Source organism: Brienomyrus brachyistius, chromosome 5, assembly GCF_023856365.1.
Source record: "Brienomyrus brachyistius isolate T26 chromosome 5, BBRACH_0.4, whole genome shotgun sequence".
NCBI classification, from domain to species: Eukaryota; Metazoa; Chordata; class Actinopteri; order Osteoglossiformes; family Mormyridae; genus Brienomyrus; species Brienomyrus brachyistius.
This window is the reverse complement of record NC_064537.1, coordinates 37,473,845-37,494,333: the sequence shown is the minus strand read 5'-3', so window position 1 is coordinate 37,494,333 and position 20,489 is coordinate 37,473,845. Positions and strand designations below refer to the sequence as shown.

General features: G+C 40.5%; 3 protein-coding genes across 4 annotated transcripts; all 3 read left to right on the top strand.

Annotated features, from left to right (window-relative positions):
* Positions 1 to 483: 483 nt before the first annotated feature.
* On the top strand, positions 484 to 12,694 carry mapk3 (mitogen-activated protein kinase 3). Its single transcript, XM_049013407.1, has 8 exons — positions 484 to 915; positions 1,867 to 2,049; positions 5,687 to 5,876; positions 6,530 to 6,646; positions 8,193 to 8,307; positions 8,406 to 8,537; positions 9,081 to 9,190; positions 9,991 to 12,694. The coding sequence occupies exons 1-8, from the start codon at positions 698 to 700 to the stop codon at positions 10,108 to 10,110; spliced, it is 1,185 nt and encodes a 394-aa protein (XP_048869364.1). The 5' UTR covers positions 484 to 697; the 3' UTR covers positions 10,111 to 12,694.
* Positions 12,695 to 13,189: 495 nt separating this feature from the next.
* Positions 13,190 to 16,105, top strand: gdpd3b (glycerophosphodiester phosphodiesterase domain containing 3b). The gene is given in 6 exon segments (XM_049015889.1): positions 13,190 to 13,205; positions 14,094 to 14,225; positions 14,610 to 14,653; positions 14,763 to 14,882; positions 14,992 to 15,062; positions 15,967 to 16,105. Coding segments are annotated over 6 exon segments (522 nt in total).
* A 1,567-nt stretch (positions 16,106 to 17,672) lies between these two features.
* On the top strand, positions 17,673 to 20,381 carry LOC125742211 (protein yippee-like 3). 2 transcript variants are annotated; one of them, XM_049014013.1, is made up of 5 exons: positions 17,673 to 17,758; positions 18,700 to 18,818; positions 19,100 to 19,143; positions 19,300 to 19,408; positions 19,567 to 20,381. In XM_049014013.1, the coding sequence occupies exons 2-5, from the start codon at positions 18,702 to 18,704 to the stop codon at positions 19,654 to 19,656; spliced, it is 360 nt and encodes a 119-aa protein (XP_048869970.1). In that variant the 5' UTR covers positions 17,673 to 17,758; positions 18,700 to 18,701; the 3' UTR covers positions 19,657 to 20,381. The 2 variants fall into 2 exon arrangements, with proteins under 2 accessions (XP_048869970.1, XP_048869971.1); XM_049014014.1 differs by lacking the exon at positions 17,673 to 17,758 and adding an exon at positions 17,794 to 17,899.
* The last annotated feature ends 108 nt before the right edge of the window (positions 20,382 to 20,489 follow it).

The window sequence follows — 20,489 nt, the reverse complement described above, 5'->3', positions numbered from 1 at the left end:
GAAATTATCTCACCATTGCATGGATAAATCTGTGGAGGCTATGTGTATCTACATTACACAATGGTTTAATGATGACATTTATGCTGCATATGAAGAATGCAATACTTTATACCTTTCATTTAAAAAATCATAAAAAATGGCATAGATTATGGTGAATCACGTATTTAACAAATGACTTAATTAACGATAATTTATGAGTATCGTTATTTTATGTAATGCAGGCGAGGCAGAATTTTATGGTAGCATTTTCGTCATCACCATCCCTCCTGCCATGTTGTAATACAGCATGAGTACCTGATGAAAGATGACCACCCAGCGGACAGCTCGCTGTTTGCCAAGCGGAGTCCCCGCCTTCCCGTAGGCGTGACACGCCTACTCTCGCGCTCGGCCTTGTTTCTCGGGCGCGTTCGTGCCCGCATATCGTCGATTCCGATCTGGCTCGTCGTGGACGCGCACGACTACATCTCCAGCCTGTCGGGCGCGTTTCAGCGCGGAACCGGAGCGCGTTTATATACAGAGCAGGGCCCTCGGCAGCGTTCGCGGCGTCTGTCAAGGAAGCGGACGGACCCAGCGGAGTAATTCTCGCGAAGACCGTATCTTATAAACCTGTATTTTCCGGGGAATACCAGCACGCCTGAATTTCAACGTTTGTATCTGCGGAAGGAGAGTTAAACGGTTGTTATTTCTTCGAGGAACGATGGCAGATTCGAACAACGGCGCTGCGACAGTCGGCGGAGCCGCAGCCACCGGTAGCGGCGCCGCCGCTGGGCCTGGAAACGCCACGGCACCTGGCGGACCGACCGGGGCGGCGGGGTCCAAACCTGGCTTGGAGTCGGTGAAGGGGCAAAATTTCGACGTGGGACCCCGCTATACGGACCTGATGTACATCGGCGAGGGGGCGTATGGAATGGTTTGGTGAGGCTCTGTTCCGTGCTGCTAAAACGTCAGGACGCGACACTTGTGTTATGTGTTTTCAAATTATCTCTCCGACTGGGAAACATCAGGAAAGAGCACTGGCCTGATAAACATCAGATTTATTCTTTCGCCGGGTTTATTAAACTTTTTAGAACGCGTTCTTGTCCCCTGTTAGCATATATGTTTCGTATTTACAACCCGCAGGCTAACTTGGCTAACAGCTAGCACTCCTCGCGCAAGAATTCTAGGCGTGGTTGAGGCGACCAGGTCGCAGCTTGCTCAGCGCTTAGCCGCCGTTTTCTTCTTTGCACAGGAAGCGGAGCAGCCCAAAAGCCCGGGCCTCTTAATGCATTATTAACGAGAGACGGGCTCTTTGATGTGTGTTTAATCGTGCAACTCAATTACCGAGTCATGCTAGCCTAACTCCTAAATGGGAAATACCCGCCCGACGCTGGTGCACGCTCCCTGAACTCGTTTTCTAGGTGCATTCAGTCTGTGAACAAATTACACGATGACTACGAATGGCAGGTATATTCTTGTTGAGATTCGTATGGGAAATGTCAGAGTTTAAGCAGCCTGTTCGTTAATGCCGCTCTACATCTGCTGCTATCTGCCTACGCGCCGCATGAAGCGATCCGTGTCTTTCCTGTAGTGTTAGTTTGAAAACGAGTGTTTGGATTCATGGTCGCTTGGCGTCGGCCAGACCTGTATAGTAATAAAAATATAACAATATAGGGATCTAAGGTTGGTTGGTGTCTGATATTTATTAGCGCTTCCGATTTGGGTTTCTTACAAGCTTAAACTGCATATAAATTAGACAACCAGCTTTAACGAAACGGTCCCCTTGCGTCGACTCTGTGTTTGAGATGTGCAGTGTGTGACAATTTTAGAGACCGACACGTCTGTAAAAAAATAAAATAACGATTTCTGTTTGTACACGTTCAATCTCAGCTCGGCCTATGATAACGTTAACAAGCTGCGTGTGGCCATTAAGAAAATCAGCCCTTTCGAGCATCAGACGTATTGCCAGCGCACCCTGAGGGAGATCAAGATCCTGCTCCGATTTCGCCATGAGAACATCATCGGCATCAATGACATCCTGAGAGCCCGGCACATTGACAACATGAGAGATGTGTATCCTTCACAAAATCACAGCCGTGTTTCTCTGGCCTCGCTGCAGCTTTTATGTCTCCCTACGTTAAGTGTTTCTTGTTTACCCCTCTGCTTATACTCCGTACTTGATGTGTACATTTATTTAGCAGAGAGCAAGATACAATCGAGGCAGATGGCTAGGGTATGGATGTTAAAAGCCCACTAGCTAGGTTGAACTTCATGTGAATGCCCACGTGTAAGCAGTATTGGAGCAAGGGCTAACCACCTCAAAATAGTAAGAATCTAATAGGACAACTATTCTCTCTCTCTCTCTCACACACACACACACACACACACACACACACACACACACATATATATATATTGGAAGCTGCAGATTAAATTTATAGACCTATTTACATAAGATCAGTCTGCTTGAAGTTTCTGCATTAGACAAATAGTGATTTATCTTTGTCTCACACCCTAGCCATGTGAGAACAGAGTGTCATTTTGGTTGTCCAAGTCCTTTATAAATTAGCCTGTCTACAAATTTTACAGAGTAGCTGTTTTGTTAAATGAAAGGCAAGATGTTCAGCCACCTTAGGACAATGACTCAGTGTGTATTCATAATTTCCTGTATAGTAGAGGTTGTAATTATGGATTATGTTTCTCTGGGTCAGGCAGTGAGTTGTGAACTGTGTAACCCTGTAGAAAGAAGCAGGTTGTGTTGGATATCTTGTAGCACTTTTCCACTGCCATACAGGAACCGACCCATACCTAAGCCTCACTCCATAGAGAGACTTAAGTACAGCACGGTTCCAGCTCACTTTGGCTGTTTCTGGGTTTGGAAAGCGACAGTGACTTAAAACTGCATATGTATTGTCCATGCGGCGTACATCATGATGTACTATGTACTATTTATTTTTTATTTTTTGCTGTGTGCTAATTTCCACTAGCACGTCTGAGAATCGCTGTGATCTTCGCATCCAACACTAGTAAAATTAGCATTCACTTGTGTAATTTTTGCATTGCGAATCCATTCTGTTCTATTCCATAGTACTTTTTTTAGGAGGTTGGAAATTTAAGTTCTGAATTATCAGGAATGTATTAAAACATTCCAATGTGCAATAGTACTAATAGTGGGTAACATATAGAATGTTTTTTTTTCCTTCAGATAATCCATACATAGCACCTCAAATGACTGGTATCTTCGCATTTCAATCAATCAGATAGTAGTAACCGAACCAGCTTGGTTTAGGCACACTTTCGGTCACACTTTTTTACGTCTTGCATACTTTGCAATGGAAAACTGTCACTTTGCGATTTCAGGCTCGGTGTGGCTCAGTTCTTCGTGGCAGTGGAAAAGTGCCAAAGGTGTATTTTAAATGGACTGATGATAAGCGTGAACTGGGCAGGTCTTAGGACTCCTTTTAAAGTTAATGTAATTGTGCTGAATTCCAGTAGAACACTTGCATGAGTACCCAAATGTGCCTGATTTGGGGAGGGGGGGTTAATCTTGTTTATAGTCTGTATAAAGAATTTACACACTACCCTTTGCCATTTAAAAATGAGTATTGCACAATTAAGCTGGCTGTTGAGAACTGGTCTCTTGCACTGAACCCAGCTGAAGATGGTACTGGGGAAGCAGAACTGATGCCCATTTTGCAGACTGCACAGTAAATTTGGTGTTGATTAGGCAGTTGTGTTGCTCAATGTTTAAAAGATAGCATCAGCAGGAATTTGGCTAATGTGAAAAGTAAACGAGCACTGTTGTAACTAGATTTACATCTGCCTGGGCAGAGTGGTGTGAATTTGACTCTCTTCCAAACCGCTTATCCTACTGGGTCGCGGGGGTCCGGAGCCTATCGCGGAAGCAATGGGCATGAGGCAGGGAACAACCCAGGATGGGGGGCCAGCCCATCGCAGGGCACAGTCACACACCATTCATTCACACATGCACACCTAGGGGCAATTTAGCAAGTCCAATTAGCCTCAGCATGTTTTTAGACAGTGGGGGGGAAACCGGAGTACCCGGTGGAAACACCACGACGACATTGGGAGAACATGCAAACTCCACAAACATGTGACCCAGGCGGAGACTCGAACCCGGGTCCCAGAGGTGTGAGGCAACAGTGCTAACCACTGCACCACCATGCCGCCCCACTCTGTCTTCTTGACCCGGTAAATTGGAATCGATATAGTATGGATGCTGCTTTTTCCATAAAAAGGCTAAAATATTTTTAAACTTGGTGGCCAATTATGTATAGCCTGTGTTGCTGGTGAATGTTCATATTAATTAACTAAATGTAAAAAAGGAGCCAGTTTCACAATGATATTGTGTGATTAGCCATATAAATACGTTTCCTGCTATACTTGCCATAGGCAAAAAGGGGTTGGGAATAATGAATAATTTGAATAAGCTGGGTGCATTTTCTCTAATACAAAAAGTTGTTGCACTGTGTCCTGTTTCATTACTTGTTTAGAAATCATGCATATCATTTGTTTTTCCCTTCCCAAAAACGGAAGTTTGTCTTATTCACATGAGCTTGGGTGACATTGTTTAGTAACACCAGTTAGGGCACTTTTCTCAGAGTACCAAAAGTACCATACTTCAAGGTGTTGGTTATTCCACTGGCATAAAAACTGGTATCGGTGTCAAATGACATCACACATGAGGTGGGGTATTTTGTTCTGAATTCGAAAAATAGCTGTAGTGTATTATAGGGCTGGTTGAGTATTAATACCAACATCGCATGTTATGCACATGCAATTCTTATGTCACTAGTCTGCTAGATTAAGATCAGGCTTTTTCTTTCTTTCAATTCTTTACAGACATGATATGCAGGGATTTTAACTTTTCCTGAAACAATTTTATTGCCCATAAGAGAGAAAAAAACCTTGGCTAGCTTTGAAATTTTAATTATTCTTTTTACAGATTATCTAATATGTTTAAAGTTTACCTCCACTGCTTTTGCATGAATGTCTCTGAGAAAACACACAGCAATCATAATTTTCATCCTTGCCTAGATAGATCTGTGAGATTTACAGAGTTTTTTCATTTTTTAATTTCTTGTCATGCCATCCTGATTTTAGTTGTATCTTCTTCTGACCAGATCAGTTACTTTTTATTGAAGTTTTCTGAGATCGTAAATTTTTTTGTAGGTGGGATTTGTATTTTGTTTGGTTATGCAAATAGCCTGCCTCTAATCGACAAAGGAAGTGTTTCAAGTCCCACCCCAAAATACTGAGGTACCAAAGAAGTGCCCCAGCTGGATTGGCACTTTTCGTACTGGAACTTGACTGGAACTCATTGGAAAACGGAAAGTACGATACTTGGTGCAGTGGAGAAGTGCCCTTAGCCTAACTCCATGTCTTTGGACTGATAGAACAACACAGGTAGAACTGTAGACTCTGGAGGCTGGTATCAGTTTGCTGACACTGGACATGTGAGGCAACAGGGCTACCCACTGAGCCACCATGCCGTTCGATGTGTTTGCAACACGCTATTTAATTTGATGTTGTGAATCAATACTTGCGCACTGAAGAAACTTAACCTCTCATCATGCGAAAGATCATATTGTAAATGTGAAATAAAAGCTCGTCATCTAATGATCTTTGCAGTAGGAGGAAATGTATATGTTGACGTTGGATAAAGTCCTTAACTGTACTCGCCTATCAGCTACATTGTGCAGGACCTAATGGAGACAGACTTGTACAAACTGCTGAAGACTCAGCAGCTCAGCAATGACCACATCTGCTACTTCCTCTACCAGATCCTTAGAGGCCTCAAGTATATCCATTCAGCTAATGTGTTACACAGAGACCTCAAGCCCTCCAATCTCCTAATCAACACCACTTGTGACCTCAAGGTAAGAATTCCAGGTAACGGGGTGTATTTCTCATGTAGATCACCCAGCATTGGTGTCATTTATATAAACTAACAAATGGAGTGTCTGACATTCAAGTTGCTGGAAACAGTCTAGGATGCTGTAGTAAAGTACATGTCCATTTGTTACAAAGGTAGGAAAAACTGATGTTTAGATTGAGAAACATTTGATTGAATTACTTGGTTTTACACCCTTTATATCCTGACAGTTTAGTACTAAATTACGTTTTGATTTGTCTCACAACTACATTTTAAAGACCGAATTTCATTATGTCATTATAGTCATTAGTGTGACTGATGCAACACATGGGTTTTGTTTCTATGAATGATTCCACTTTACTGTTAGTAACTGGTTTGAGAGTTTATGCATTAGTTTCTAATTCATTAAGACTTTGGTAAGTTTGTTTTTCACCAATGTTGAATTGGATCCTGTAGGTGTTTGAGCTTTCACTGGGCCCAAATTGGCCAAGCAGATTTTAAAGGGAATATCCAGTGGTACTAGTGATGAAGCTGATCGCTGTCTGCTTAGCTTTGCTTGAGATTGTGAGGTGACGGGAACAGAAGAACCTATGAAAAGCATGGCTGTTATTGGAGCATTCCTTCCATCCTTAATACCACCTCTCTCTTACCTGCTAGATCTGTGATTTTGGACTGGCTCGGATAGCTGACCCAGAGCACGATCATACTGGCTTCTTGACAGAATATGTGGCGACCCGTTGGTACCGTGCCCCTGAGATTATGCTCAATTCCAAGGTACCACTTTGAACATTATTTTCCACATGCCAAACATGCTCTTATGTTCTGCTTGTGTATTGTCTATGTGGGCATTTTATATTTTGAAATTCAATGTAATAAGTGCCCAAATTCTCAGACTAATAATTCTAATAGATGTTGTCTTGGCATCCTGTTCAGCTCTTCCCCAACATTAGGTTCTTTTTCTGGGACTGGCTGGGGTGCGTTATTGAAATGAAACGATGATACAGAAAATTAGAGTAAAAGGGTTCATTGTGCCATTTCTCACATTGCACACGAGACTTCTGTGAAAAAAGTTCAGTACATCTCAAAATTCTGATCTGCAGTATAGGTTTTCTTGACTTCTGAATCCATTTTTTTTTTTTTTTTTTAAATCTTAGTTAAATTTATGCTCAATCCATAGACAATCTCTAACTGAACTACTCACTGCCCCCAGAGTAGGTGGGTTTGGGTGTATAATGCAGTTGGTTAGAAATTTGAGGCTGTGGATTCAGATACCACAGCTGGCAGTGTAATCGTGCCATCGAGCCCTTAACCCCAATTGCTCCAGGGACTCTGGCTGACCGTGTTCTCTGCTATACACTTGTACGTCACTTTGGACAAAAGTATCTGCTGAATAAATCAATGTTAATTCAATGCGAATCTCTAGTGGGAAGTTCTGGTACCATGGAACATAAAGTGCAGGAGTGCAAGGGCAGTGCAGGTACTACAGAGAAAGTCATTGTTACACAGACCTGGATGGATGAGTGGGACTGCTGATTGTATACATGTTTTATCTAGCCTAGTCCTACATAGGCTCTAAGAATGCTGTCCAATTACATTTGGCGGGAATCACAGTGCCTGTTGGGAGGAAGCGGTATACACTGTCTTATAGCCTTCGGGAGAAGGGAACCCCAGTAGTGCTGCCCGGCATATCATGGTGGGATGAGTGATGGATATGACATTGTGCAGGGGAAGGACAGAATGGTTCATGATGGGTGATATCTTTGCTGTTGCCCTCCTTTTGGAGATTGCCCATTCATTGATTCATAATGTTGCTTCCCCAGAAGACCACAGCTTAGGACATTTCATTCGTTGCTATGAACTCATAGAAGATCCCCAGTAGCTTTTTGCACACAAGACCTCCGGGGTGACCTCCTCTGGCTTCCCTTGTTACGGTGCATCTGGTATTAGTCAAGTGCTTCAAGTGGAGCCAAAGGTGCTTTTATGGTCACAGAACCCCCTCATCCTCTCCCTGGGTGGGCGGTGGTCTCACAGGCTCCCAGGAACATACAAAGCCTCCACAATGTGCTGCACTGTCTCAAAGCATCACATGCTACCTGTTAGGTAGAGCATGATCCAGGATACTGTGGGAGCCCCAACTTGCATCTCTGCAAGCTTATTCCGAAGTCTAATCAGCTGCTTGCTATATTTGCTAATTGTACTGATACCACTGTAAAAAGCAACCAATAAAAAGTTGTAGAAGGTAAAATATAAATGATGCAAATAAGCAATATATAAGGCAATCCATGCTAGAAAACTAATGAATCTGTTTGTGCTCCCTTAGGGCTATACCATGTCCATTGATATTTGGTCAGTGGGGTGTATCTTGGCTGAAATGCTCTCCAACAGACCCATTTTTCCAGGGAAGCACTACTTGGACCAGCTGAACCACATACTGGGTAAAACACACTGGGCCCACCTGGATACGGTGTTGAGAATTACAGCGCAATCTGTCAGCTTGTACTGATGCAGTATGTCACTGATTTTGTCCTGCCAGGCATCTTGGGCTCCCCTTCTCAAGATGACCTGAACTGCATCATTAATATGAAGGCCAGGAACTACTTGCAGTCTCTTCCCCCAAAACCCAGTATTCCATGGCTTAAACTGTTTCCCAAGGCAGACAACAAAGGTACCTACACTATACTCCATTGAAAAGAGGAGAATCTATGCTTTTATGATGTTTCTATTTCCATACTTTCTTTATCCATTATGTACTCTAAAATTGAACTTAAATGAACCTGAACCTTTACATCACAAGTAAGGTTTCTCAGGAACATGTACATTGTATTCAAACATACACATATACTAATACCAAAATTAATTCTTTGAGTATGCAAATATGGATTCATTTTTGTAACAGATTCTGGTGGAACAGGTCACCAAAACGTTTTAATTTTATACTTGAGTACATGTAAAATTATGTGGACCTATTATGTGCTTTAAATTGTAAATGTCCTTTATGCATTAAATCGTAGTGGTGGTGGTGGTGGTGGTACCAGTCCTTTTGTGAGCCCTAAATAGCATGAATTACTTGAAAAGGGGGTGATTTCTTACAGCTACCAGCAGGGGTCATTATATGGCAACTCATTGCACATCTTTTCAGCTATTTGACATGCTGCTGTTCACCATGTATGTGCTGTGGGCAGGTTTTCACTCTCATTGTGTATTTTAGCCCTGGATTTGCTGGACCGGATGTTAACCTTTAACCCCAACAAGCGCATTACAGTGGAAGAGGCCCTGGCTCACCCTTACCTGGAGCAGTACTATGACCCCTCGGATGAGGTGAGCCTGATTTTTTTTATTTTTTTTTTATTTATTTTTTTTGTCCTTATTTCTTCTATTGTGATGTTTTGTACATTTAGCATTCTATAACTCTGCCTAGTGAGTGCCTGTATATTTTGGTAATGCTGCATAAGGAATGTTTTAGTTTTGAATCACTTTTAGTTTACGTTGACACTTTTTCCAGGCCACTTGTCACCACCCGCTTTTTAGCTCATTTTTCCAGATGAAGTCAGACAACTTTCCTTTGCCTTTATGTGCCCACTTGAAGTCCAGTTAATTCATTGGATAATGTACTTGTGTGTAGGAAAGTACCGCTTTTCCTTTACTGTTCCTCATTTATCAGCCATTCAATGACGGTAAACCAGTAATCCCTCATTCCTTGAAGCCAAAGAATACATTTTACATAAGTTAAAGAATGTTCTGCACATACTGAAAAATGAATGCCTCTCCTTATCTAAAATGGCTGCAGCTTTTTCTGCAACTATTTGCTTCTGGCTTCCGCCTGATTGGTCAATAGTGTGTGAAGGCGCATGAGCAGCTCTCAGCAGGCATGCTTGCAGGACCATTGCCACCAGTGCTGATTATGTCTGGCCTGCTTTTGCAAAATTATGTTCCTTTGCTTATTTTCTAGTTTATTAAATATTGACAATAAGCACTTGATGTTGTACTGGTACCATATTATAATCGCTGCATAATCATGATTGCTTTTGTTAAACTAGCAGTTGTATTACTTGTTTTGTGCACTAAACTGATGGACTTTTATTATGTGTGTGTGTGTGTGTGTGTGTATATACATGCAGCCAGTTGCAGAGGAGCCTTTCACGTTTAACATGGAGCTTGATGACTTGCCCAAGGAGAAGTTAAAGGAGCTAATTTACGAGGAGACTGCACGTTTCCAGGCAAATTACCAGGGGTCCTGAGGGACCAATAAGAGGATAGAAAACTGGGGTGATGGGATTGAAAGGCAATGAGGAGTTGAGGAGAAGGGTGGGATTCACAAGGACTCCCAGAAAGAAAACATACAGTAAGATACATGTATGAGCCACTTGGAGACACCCCAGCTTGTGTTTCTGTTCAACCAAAATAGGTTCTTCGAAAAACGATCAAATCTTTCCTGTATTATTTAGCATAATATCTAACTTAAAATTAATTTTACACTTTCTGGGATTCGTGAACCTAGAGAAGTATTGCTCTTTTTAAAGGCTGAATGTTAAATGGTACTTTCAGTCTTCGGGGAACTGCCCTTTAAGATTATATCTAATCAAATAAATGGCAGGTCTTTGACACACAAATCAATATTTTAATATTCATGAAATGCCTAAACAAATCTGATGTATTGCATGCATAGTATTTGTTCTATAACTTAAAGCAAGATAAAACGCGGTCTTACAACTGTGCATATTTTCAGCTTTGAAGACAACGGCAAAGCAGAAAAGGCTTCAAACAATTATTAAAATGTACTGAACGTAATGTTTAATGGATAACGTTGTATGAGAGAAGTCATGTCTTCAATAGGTTTCCTCTGTCATAGCTCTGTAATTCAACGGTTTAACTGTTGTTGGTATGTGTTGTTGATCCTTCCTTTGACTGGCCTTTTCAATTCTCTGCATCCATGCCCTTTATTCCCCCTGTGTCTTGCAGTCCTCCCCAGCTCTCACTGGGCTGTGCCCCGTCACCCGTCGTGCGTATTGCTGTATGGACCCTTCTGTCTATTTTTATTTCTTCACAAAAGGGCCATTGTTGGTCTGTAAACGTTGATATAATTTTGTTTACATTTCAAGAATAACTGTTGTGACTTACGGTTTATGGCCAGACTTTTTTTTTTAGGTTTATGGAATTTAAATTGAGTCTATAAAATACTTGTTTTACTGTTTAGAGATGAAATTTCTATTTTATGGTCTTTATGTTCAAGTTTGGTTGGAATATTTCTTAGTCACATGGTCATTTAACATATGTTCATTTAATGGTATATAGTGAGACACTTTACTGTTGCCCTAACTGCCTTTCAAATTGGTGTATTTTCCTCCTTTCATCCCACTTTTCCTCTATTTCAGAAAGTTACTCATCCATCTATATGTTTAAAAAAAAAAAAGTCCCAGCCTTTGCTCTGTTTTGTGCATGTGTATTTTCCCTGTCATTGTCCCTTATATGGTGTTTGTCTCTCCCTTTGTCCTTATATTTCAGGGAGTTTTTGTGTAAATATTCTTACCCTTTTTGTTGGCATGGCCAGCCAGGTCTATGATTATTTATTAAATGACAGTTGTACCTTTTAAGAGGATGTCTTGCTCACAGTTATCTTCTGTATTTCATTTTGTTTAATGGTTTGATTGTACTAGTTGTGGGAGAAGTTGCTCCTGTTATAAAGCCTTGAGCAGCAGACACATCCTTGATCTGTCACTGATTCCTATATAACATTTATCTTTCTCACCCAGTCCTTCAACCTTCAATCGGCATTCCCCTTACAGCGTTCCTGTTCCCAGTACACCCCAATGAGCTTTGCTACTCCACCACATCTGCTAAAATGGGGAGTCTGTACCACATTGCCACGCCATTGTGTTGTCACCCAAAGCTCACAGATATGCTTTGTTGTTGGAAGTGCTGTCCTGTCACATCTGCATCTCGACTTCAATGTTTCTGAAAGGGCTCACATAACGGCTGTGGTAATAAAGTCCATATCTGTTTAGGCTTGCCTACTTTGTGAATATTTGTAAGATGCCTATGTTAATGACATTTTATATGTGAGATTTGATATTGTAATTTCAAATTTATAAAGTAAATATAAAACACCCATTGACAGTTTGTGAAGGTTTGCAGTTGCTTTCTGTTAAGATGACATGTACGGTCTGTTGCTCGTTTCAGAAAATGCCTCGTCTCTACATGTTGGGGAATTGTCCATGGTGAGGCAGTTGTGTAATATAACTAGTGATAATGTGATGCAAAAAAATAGAAATTGAAGCAAATGGGCATCTCGCATGGCAATGGTACATACTGTTTTTGCATATTAGGCAGCCGCAATTATCGTTGTTTAAAAACAGATTTCCTTAAAGGGACCAGATGCTGATTAGTTGTCTTTTGCTAGTTCCCTGATAAAGTGCTGCATACATAATAAAAGTGATGATTAACAGTATCTGACATCTAGAATTTTACACTGGTGAAAAACATGAATGAATTGAACTGTTCTTGTAATCTGTAGTTAAAGTATATGGAATGCGTATAGGTCATCAACCTTTTTTTTTTTTAAGTTGCTGTTATTCCTGTGTATATTGTTATATTGGTGAAGCTTTGGCGTTTTTTATTATTACAGAAAAGGGACTTGATTTTTATTCCCTCTTTGTTTTGGGTGTAATAAAAGCCAACATTTTGTTTCCGACTTTTTTTTTTTTCTAAATATTAAAATGGAATTATTTTAAAAGTATGAAATACTCAGAGATTAATAGAAAATGTATACAGAATATGGGTATTATGATAAACAGAAGTTAAATAAAATTTCCATTCTGAATATTATTTTCCTTTCTCCGTTGTTTCATTGTGTCGTCTCTAGAAAAACTACCTGCTAGCTGAATGAAACAAATGTTCTTTAATGTGTATGAAATGCTGTAGAAAGTGTCAAGGCTAGAACCAGGTAACCTACTTTGGTGCTTAAAAGCATAGGCCTGCATGAAGCTTTTTTCCACATGATATGCACAATACAGACATGGTGTGGTTGCTTAGCCTTTAACCTGAAAAGTATATACCGAAAAGTTTAGAATACAGCATGATTTATTTCCTGCTGGATTAATCGTTACCAGTAACTTGCCACACAAGCTGTATTTTCTGGAAAATAGTTAACTGTCCAAGTCATCTATTGTCTTAACGAGTTTCTGGAGTCACTTGTTTCAACTGAAAACCTGCTCTGTAAAAAAAATAAATAACTCATTACATTCTTTTGTGATATGTAAACATTTGCATGTTTATAAACCCTCTGAATTAAAATTCAAAACAAGCCTTACACAAAGAGTGATGAAGAGGGGGAAAGGTATTGCTGGCATAAACAGTGCATGTGATTATGTATCTTTCTACACTAGCTACAGTACATTGGAACTACACCAACAGTGTACTGTAAAGTGAGGAATGGCATCTTCAGCAAAAACAGGAGCAAAGGAAGGAGCTTAAATGTGTGTAGACAAAGGTTAAACATCTCCGACCGAGGATCCTGTTTCAGCTGACAGGTCGTGTGGAACAATGGGAGGGACAACTGATTTTGACAAATAGGGAAATACTTTATAGGAATGAGGAGTGGTGAAGTGAAAAAGGAAATTGTCCAGCAATCATGAGAATGAAGAACTGAAGTGTATTTTCAATCATTATTTATAACTAAATGATTTTTTCCCCCTAGTCTCACCTTTAAAGGATTTTTGATATAAATAATTAAGAATTTAGCCAGTGAGCCAACTAGTGTTTTTTACCATTGTTGTTTTATCCACCTGAGGAATTCAACTTATCTGGTTTCTTCATTCCATTCTTCCAGTGCCGGGGGGGGGGGGGGTAATAATCTATTTTCACTCTACCTCTTAAAGAATCCTCACATCTTGCATAAGAAGAAATGACAGGCTTTTCAGAGCAAACACATCTCCCACAGAGGCCTTCTGCTCCTGAGAGCTAACCACCATACAGATCTTAGGTGCAACATTCATTTAACATCCATTCATCCATCCATCCATTTTCCAAACCGCTTATCCTACTGGGTCACGGGGGGTCCAGAGCCTATCCCGGAAGCAATGGGCACGAGGCAGGGATTCATTTAACATACCTAATACAAATAATCAGGCCCTTCAGTAGCATCTTTTATTACAGCCAGCTATGTTAACATGCAATATGGTAGACAGCAGTTTTCCAGTAGGCTAATGGTTTCTCCTTATTGCAGTGTTGTTAAAGAAGGCACTCGCCTGCAGGTGCGACTGCCACCTGACTCGATACGGTTACGTAATTGTGTCTCACGACGAGAATCTCCTACGGCAGACCAGACTGATCTCTTCATTAAATCTAGAGGTATTTCTCTAACCTTTCTAAGATTCTTGCGTGTGTGTTTATGTTATGGAGGGTGTTTTTGTGACAATATTCAACAAATATATGTCATTTCAATTATTATATAAATTGTAACAAGTGAATTCAAATAATTTACATTTATCTAAATTACAATTTGAATGACATTTTAAATTAGAATTTAAATTACAATTTAAATCATTTAAGTAAATGACATTCATTGAGTATTGTCAACAAAACACCAATATGTACGTACATTGTAATGTTTAATTGTAGAAATCAGATGCAGTTTAATTTTGCAGTGCCATTGTTACTATAGATATCTGCATGAGTAATATTCTTAGAGGCCTTTGAGATCTAGTGGTAATATCTTGGTCATTTCCTTGGTTAATGAATTACCTTTATAGAGAAAGGATGGAAGTCACATTTCAAACAGGTATGGTACTTTCCTGTCTTTGCCATGAATTTTTCAACTGATGCCACTGTTCTGAGGGATTCAAAAGCACCGCTAAAATTACTGGTATATATGCCTCTCTGTTTTTGCTGAAAGGGCCATTATTGCACTGGGGAGGACCAACAATTTGTCCTGTTAGAAGATGTATTTAAGTGATTTCCTAAAATGTCTGCCAACATTGAGATTAAAGAAGACAATGACATGCTGTTGATCAGGGTAAATGCAGCCCACTGAAGGTGTTTTTGGTATATACTAGTGTTATATTAATTAATACATTAAAAAAAGATTTAATTTTGCCTGTTAACAGTACTTTTTTCATGCACAGATTTCATCACTAGTCAAACAATATCAAAGAGAAGATATTACTGTATGGGCCACTGAAAAACAGAAATCATGTCAAGAAATGTCAGAAGCAGGTTTGCGTATATAGCATACTGTTGTGTTGCACACAATATTATCTGTACTTTTCTATGATAGTGGACTAGCTGTATCTATGCAACATTCCCTATGGAATACATCTTCATTATCTTTTACATGTGAGACTGAAAATTCATTTTAATAGCTGGACTGGTAAATGTAGCCTGTGACTTATCATACTGTCTACATACACTAATAGTCTTTTGGTTTACAAGAAGGAAGTCCTTATAAATAAAACCAGTCCAAAGCCTGAATCAGTTTCGCAACGAAGAACAAAAATGACATATTTAGTGGCAAGCTTTAAGTCTACACCGGGTCCAAACCACTCTCACCCTTTAGCCTGGCATCGTCAGCTTCTTGGCATTGGGATGCTTCTCTATAACACAAAAGAGGAAGGAAACCTAAAAGGAAAGCAAATGAAACAAGGAAATCCTGTTTTTTGTACTAAATACATATTTCCTTAAACCCTTGTCACCCTTGTCGAAGGTCTTGATCATTTTATGTGATATTTTTGCAGTAAGGGGCGGCATGGTGGTGCAGTGGTTAGCACTGTTGCCTCAAACCTCTGGGATCCAGGTTTGAGTCTCCGCCAGGGTCACATGTGTGTGGAGTTTGCATGTTCTCCTCATGTCGTCGTGGGGTTTCCTCTGGGTACTCCGATTTCCGTCCAAAGACATGCTGAGGCTATTTGGACTTGCTAAATTGCCCATAGGAGTGCATGTGTGTGTGAATGGTGTGTGAGTGTGCCCTGCGATGGGCTGGCCCCCCATCCTGGGTTGTTCCCTTCTGGAATAGACTCCGGACTCTGGTCTCCCCGCGACCCAGTAGGATAAGCGGTTTGGAAAATGGATGAATTTTTGCAGTATTTCACTTCTCCATATCCCTGTTCTGTGATGCCCTATCTGTTCACAGTAAGCAGAGATCTCTAGCTGCATATGCTTTACTACACTGACCTGTTGCCTTTTGTGCCCCTGGGAATGAGTTTCCTGCAGTTCTACCTTCCCCAGATCATAAACCGGTGAGCATAATGTAAACCACTTTTGAGTGTATGTCTGTGCATTTGGCACACATGTTGAATTTGTACTTCTGGACAATAGTAAGTGTCCTCGCCAAAGCTCTTGTGCTTTGTGCATTGGGGGCCCCTTGGTAAAAGAGCCGTGGTAGCATTGATGGCCTCTATGATGGTCGGTTTGATTTTAGGTGTTCAATCTGTATAGAATTTGCATGCTCTCCCTCAGCCAGCACTGGTTTCTGTTGGATACTCTGAATACTTGTGAATATATCTATCTAAATAAATAAATCGAAAAAACAAGCATAATATTTTCCCATTCGATCCCACAAAATCGTGTTTACAATACAAACAAACAACAAACAAATTAATTTTTATATAGCGCATTATCACAACATTACATTGTCTCAAAGCGCTTTACAGCATCCTCACCCAAAGCCCCCAGTGAGTAAGCCATAGGCGACAGTGGCAAGGAAAAACTCCCTACAAGGAAGAAACCTTGGGAGGGACCAGACTCAAAGGGGGAGCCCATCCTCCAGGGGCCGGCAGGGATAGTCAAATAGAGAGATGGTTGAGTGCCAGAGATGGGGAAGCGCCAAGTCACATTGTCCCAATCATAAGATTTGGGAAATAACTGGAGAGCAAGGAAGATGACAAGCAAATGCCGATGCCGAGTCTTCTTCCAATCGCCAGGCAACCAGAGGTAAGGCAGTGGGTCATACATGGAAGATCAGAACGGCGAGCTGGATGCTGGGACGTCACTGGTGGTGGCGACGTCACATGTAGGGTATGCTGGATATCTTGATAGATTGAGGTCTCCAGGCATCACCCCCCAGGAGGAGTAGGGGAAATAAAATGTACAATTAGGCAAATTAGAGTAGGCTATTGGCAGTGCTAAAAGCTAGGTGAGTGCAATATGAAGTGCAGTGTGCAAGCTCCGGCAGATATGGCTATGGCAGCATCAGTAGGAGGGAGAGGCAAGTGGGAATGCAGGCATGGGGAGTCCCTGAAATGTCAGCACTCCAGTTCCACAAGAGATTGCGAAGCTAGAGTGACAGCACTGACAGTCCAGTTTATCCAAAGCCAATGGCACCGATCCCCACCCAGCTCTACACCTCACACTACAGGTCTGACTGGGAGTAAAGAGTTAGCTAGGGCTAGAACTAATGTCCCCATACGCTAAACTAAACAGGTGTGTTTTTAGTCTGGACTTGAATATTGAGAGTACCTAATTTACCTAAAATACCTAATTTAAAACTTTTTAAAACCAGTTACCTTGGTAAATTCTGTGTTGCTCTTTATATGACACTTCTTTAACTTTATTATTGATGCAGTATTTATTTTGGATATTCCATGCTTTTTCCCATTGAATATAATCAGTCACTTCTTAATTATACAATTATACATGACGATACTATTCACCCGCTAGTGCGGTTCATATCTATTTCAACCATTCCAAGTTTTCGTATCATAGAGTGAGCGAGCAGTATAGAGTTTAAAATGTAAAAAGTGTTCTGATTGTTCACCTTTCATACACACTCCTTCGCTGATTGGTCCACGGACCACTTGCGTGACGTATTGCGTTTATGAGTTCAGTCTGAATTCATGTTGTAAACAAACCTGCGCTCCGCGGTGGTGTCGTGTTATGGTGTCGCTAGCTCTGCAAGTACGTTGATTATATTTTTTTCTGCTCAGTTTTAGACATTTAAAATTAGACCCTGAAAGGCGGTCTCGCATGGTTGGATATAGTGAGAAGTAAAACGGAAAAAGCCGATTTTAAAAATTGCTAGTTACTTAAACTACTAAAGTTAGTAAATTTCTTATTCTGTTTTTACAGCTGAATAACTATGTACATTGATAAATGATAAGCTTACGTTGTTTGCTAAACCTGCCCTAAATAGGTAGCTAATTCGTTATTATTTTAATAGGAACGAAGCTATGAAATATAGTTACACTTCCGTATACCGTTTTATCATTTGTGTTGACTGAAGTAAGTCTAATATAGAAGAAAGTCAAATCAAACGCAACTCGGAGTTAACGGTGGAATAAACAGATTCGTGTCCTGTCTGTTAAAACTTAGGTTTTAGGTATGTTGCTGAATTTCCAAGTGTGTTTTACTTAATGTTATTACATAGGCAGTTGTTTAAGGCAAGCTGGAATCATGCGGCCGTGTGGAATTTTGGTACAAAGGTTGTGTTTTGCTGTTGCTGCAGTCACACTGTAGTATCTGTATTTGATAGTAACTGCTGGGTTTTCTGTTTTAATAGCTGCATTTTTTGCCTTGTCAACATGTTCAATAGAAGCTCTCAAAAATAGAACAGCAGATAGTCTCCAGAAAACAGACAAGCTGGAATTTAAAGCATGCCACTTGATAGGAAGGGCCTTTCTGAACTTATCGCGTGTCTGACTTTATCTCCTGTGTTGTATTATTGTTTTTTTTTCTTTCGGCGTTTCCGTGTTTGTGTCACCCGGGGGGAGGGGCTGGGGAGTTGACCTGCACGTTAGCGCACTTTTGTAGACTTTATTTTCTTGTGGGTTTTCAGTTACACTGTATTTGCATTCTGTCCTTATCTGTGAGTGCTTCATCCTATGCTGGTTCTGTTTCAGACATGGTGAAGCTGACCAAGGCAAAGACCTTCCAGGCATACTTGGATTCATGCCATCGTAGGTATGCTTGTGTGCACTGCCGTGCTCATTTGGCCAACCACGATGACCTAATTTCCAAGGTAAACATTAGCAAGGTGGTGGAAGCACCTTATCAGCATGCACCTTATTCCAGTGAACAGAATCTATCACTTTCAGGATTTTTATACAGTTTGTAGTTACGACCAAGAAATGGTTTTACTATTATTTTATTCAACAATGAAAGGAATGAAAATTTCAAATGTATTGCAGCTGTATGTAATTTGATTATCAATTACTGATTTCATTGTACATGATTGTTATACTGTTGCTTTTCCTCACTGCATATCTTGGTATTCATGTGACCATTATCTCTGTGTCTCAGTCTTTTCAGGGCAGTCAAGGACGAGCGTACCTCTTCAATTCAGTGTGAGTTTCCACTTTACTTTTCCTCTCTATGTGAATGCAGTTTTCTGCGTGTTGTTATTTAATGAAAACACGCTTTAAACAGCAGTGCTGGACACAGAGAGCTGGGCTGGCACAGTGGTGGTTAAGGCTGAATGCCATTATGTGGGCTCTTTTCAGGGTGAACGTGGCATGTGGTCCGGCAGAAGAGAGAGTCCTTCTGACGGGTCTCCATGCTGTGGCAGACATCTACTGCGAGAGGTGCCATACTACGCTAGGCTGGAAATATGTAAGAAAGCAGTACAGTATTAATCTCACTAACACGGTATAGAGATGGCGAAGCCATTCTGTATATTCAAGTGCAGTTCTGCATTTAGTCTGCGGGTTCTGCAGTAGTATTGCCAATTCCATGTATTCCCTGATTTTCGTGTTTTTTCACCCCCACAGGAACAGGCATTTGAGTCAAGCCAAAAGTACAAAGAGGGAAAGTTTATCATTGAGGTTTCCCATATGATCAAAGACAATGGCTGGGACTGAGCTTAGCATCTGAACCTTTTATGTGCTCAGACTGCCGGAATGAGACGAGGACATTCACACATTTGCAGTCACTGAATTATAACTAGTGAATAGCTGTCTACAAATGGTCAACTGATTCAGTCACCTGTGATTGAGCCACTCTAAGTTCCCTGCTTGTGTCTTACCAACTAGCTGCTTTTCAAATTGCTGCATACTGTATGCGATGATTTTTATATCTTCCCAGTTAATTATCCTTCCTACTGCTATTTGGGGAATGAGGGTTTTTCAAGGAAAAAAATGCTGCAGGACAGTTGCATCAGCATGAGTATATAATAATCTGTTGTAGCAAATGGAGTGATGCATTTGTCAGACTGGAAGTTCCCATTAGTTTGTATGCTTTATCACATGAAAGCAAAGGTATTAGTGTAATTTTTCAGGTTTGGAAAGTGCTATGGATTACATGTGATTAAATGGCAGATTTCCAAGGTTTATTTTAGGTGAACAATCAAGTACAGATTTTTTAGTCTGTTTATGCACTTTGTATTAGTTGTGTTGTGTATATATGTGTATGTGGATATATGTATATGTGAAAGTTTTGCAAGGACACTATTTGAGCATAGTGTAATATGTATCATGAATCCATGAATTACTTTGTATGTACAGGTGTTTTTTTTAAACTGTCATTTATTAGTGATTTGTGAAACTGCTTTAATGCTCGGTATAATAAACGTTGCTATAATTACTGATCTCTTTCTGTGGCTACTGCCTACTGAACATTATTTTTCATAGAGATACTTGAATTTTGCAAGGCTTATATGGTTTGAACACCTTTTCCATGATATATTTCGACATGA

Excerpts from the sequence above, each read along its gene's own strand:
- LOC125742211 (XM_049014013.1), top strand. The coding sequence starts at position 18,702 with ATGGTGAAGCTGACCAAGGCAAAGACCTTCCAGGCATACTTGGATTCA. Across the intron at positions 18,819-19,099 it reads ACGATGACCTAATTTCCAAG|TCTTTTCAGGGCAGTCAAGG; the intron begins GTAAACATTAGC and ends TCTGTGTCTCAG. Across the intron at positions 19,409-19,566 it reads CTACGCTAGGCTGGAAATAT|GAACAGGCATTTGAGTCAAG; the intron begins GTAAGAAAGCAG and ends TCACCCCCACAG.
- mapk3 (XM_049013407.1), top strand. The coding sequence starts at position 698 with ATGGCAGATTCGAACAACGGCGCTGCGACAGTCGGCGGAGCCGCAGCC. Across the intron at positions 6,647-8,192 it reads AGATTATGCTCAATTCCAAG|GGCTATACCATGTCCATTGA; the intron begins GTACCACTTTGA and ends GTGCTCCCTTAG. Across the intron at positions 8,308-8,405 it reads CCAGCTGAACCACATACTGG|GCATCTTGGGCTCCCCTTCT; the intron begins GTAAAACACACT and ends TTGTCCTGCCAG.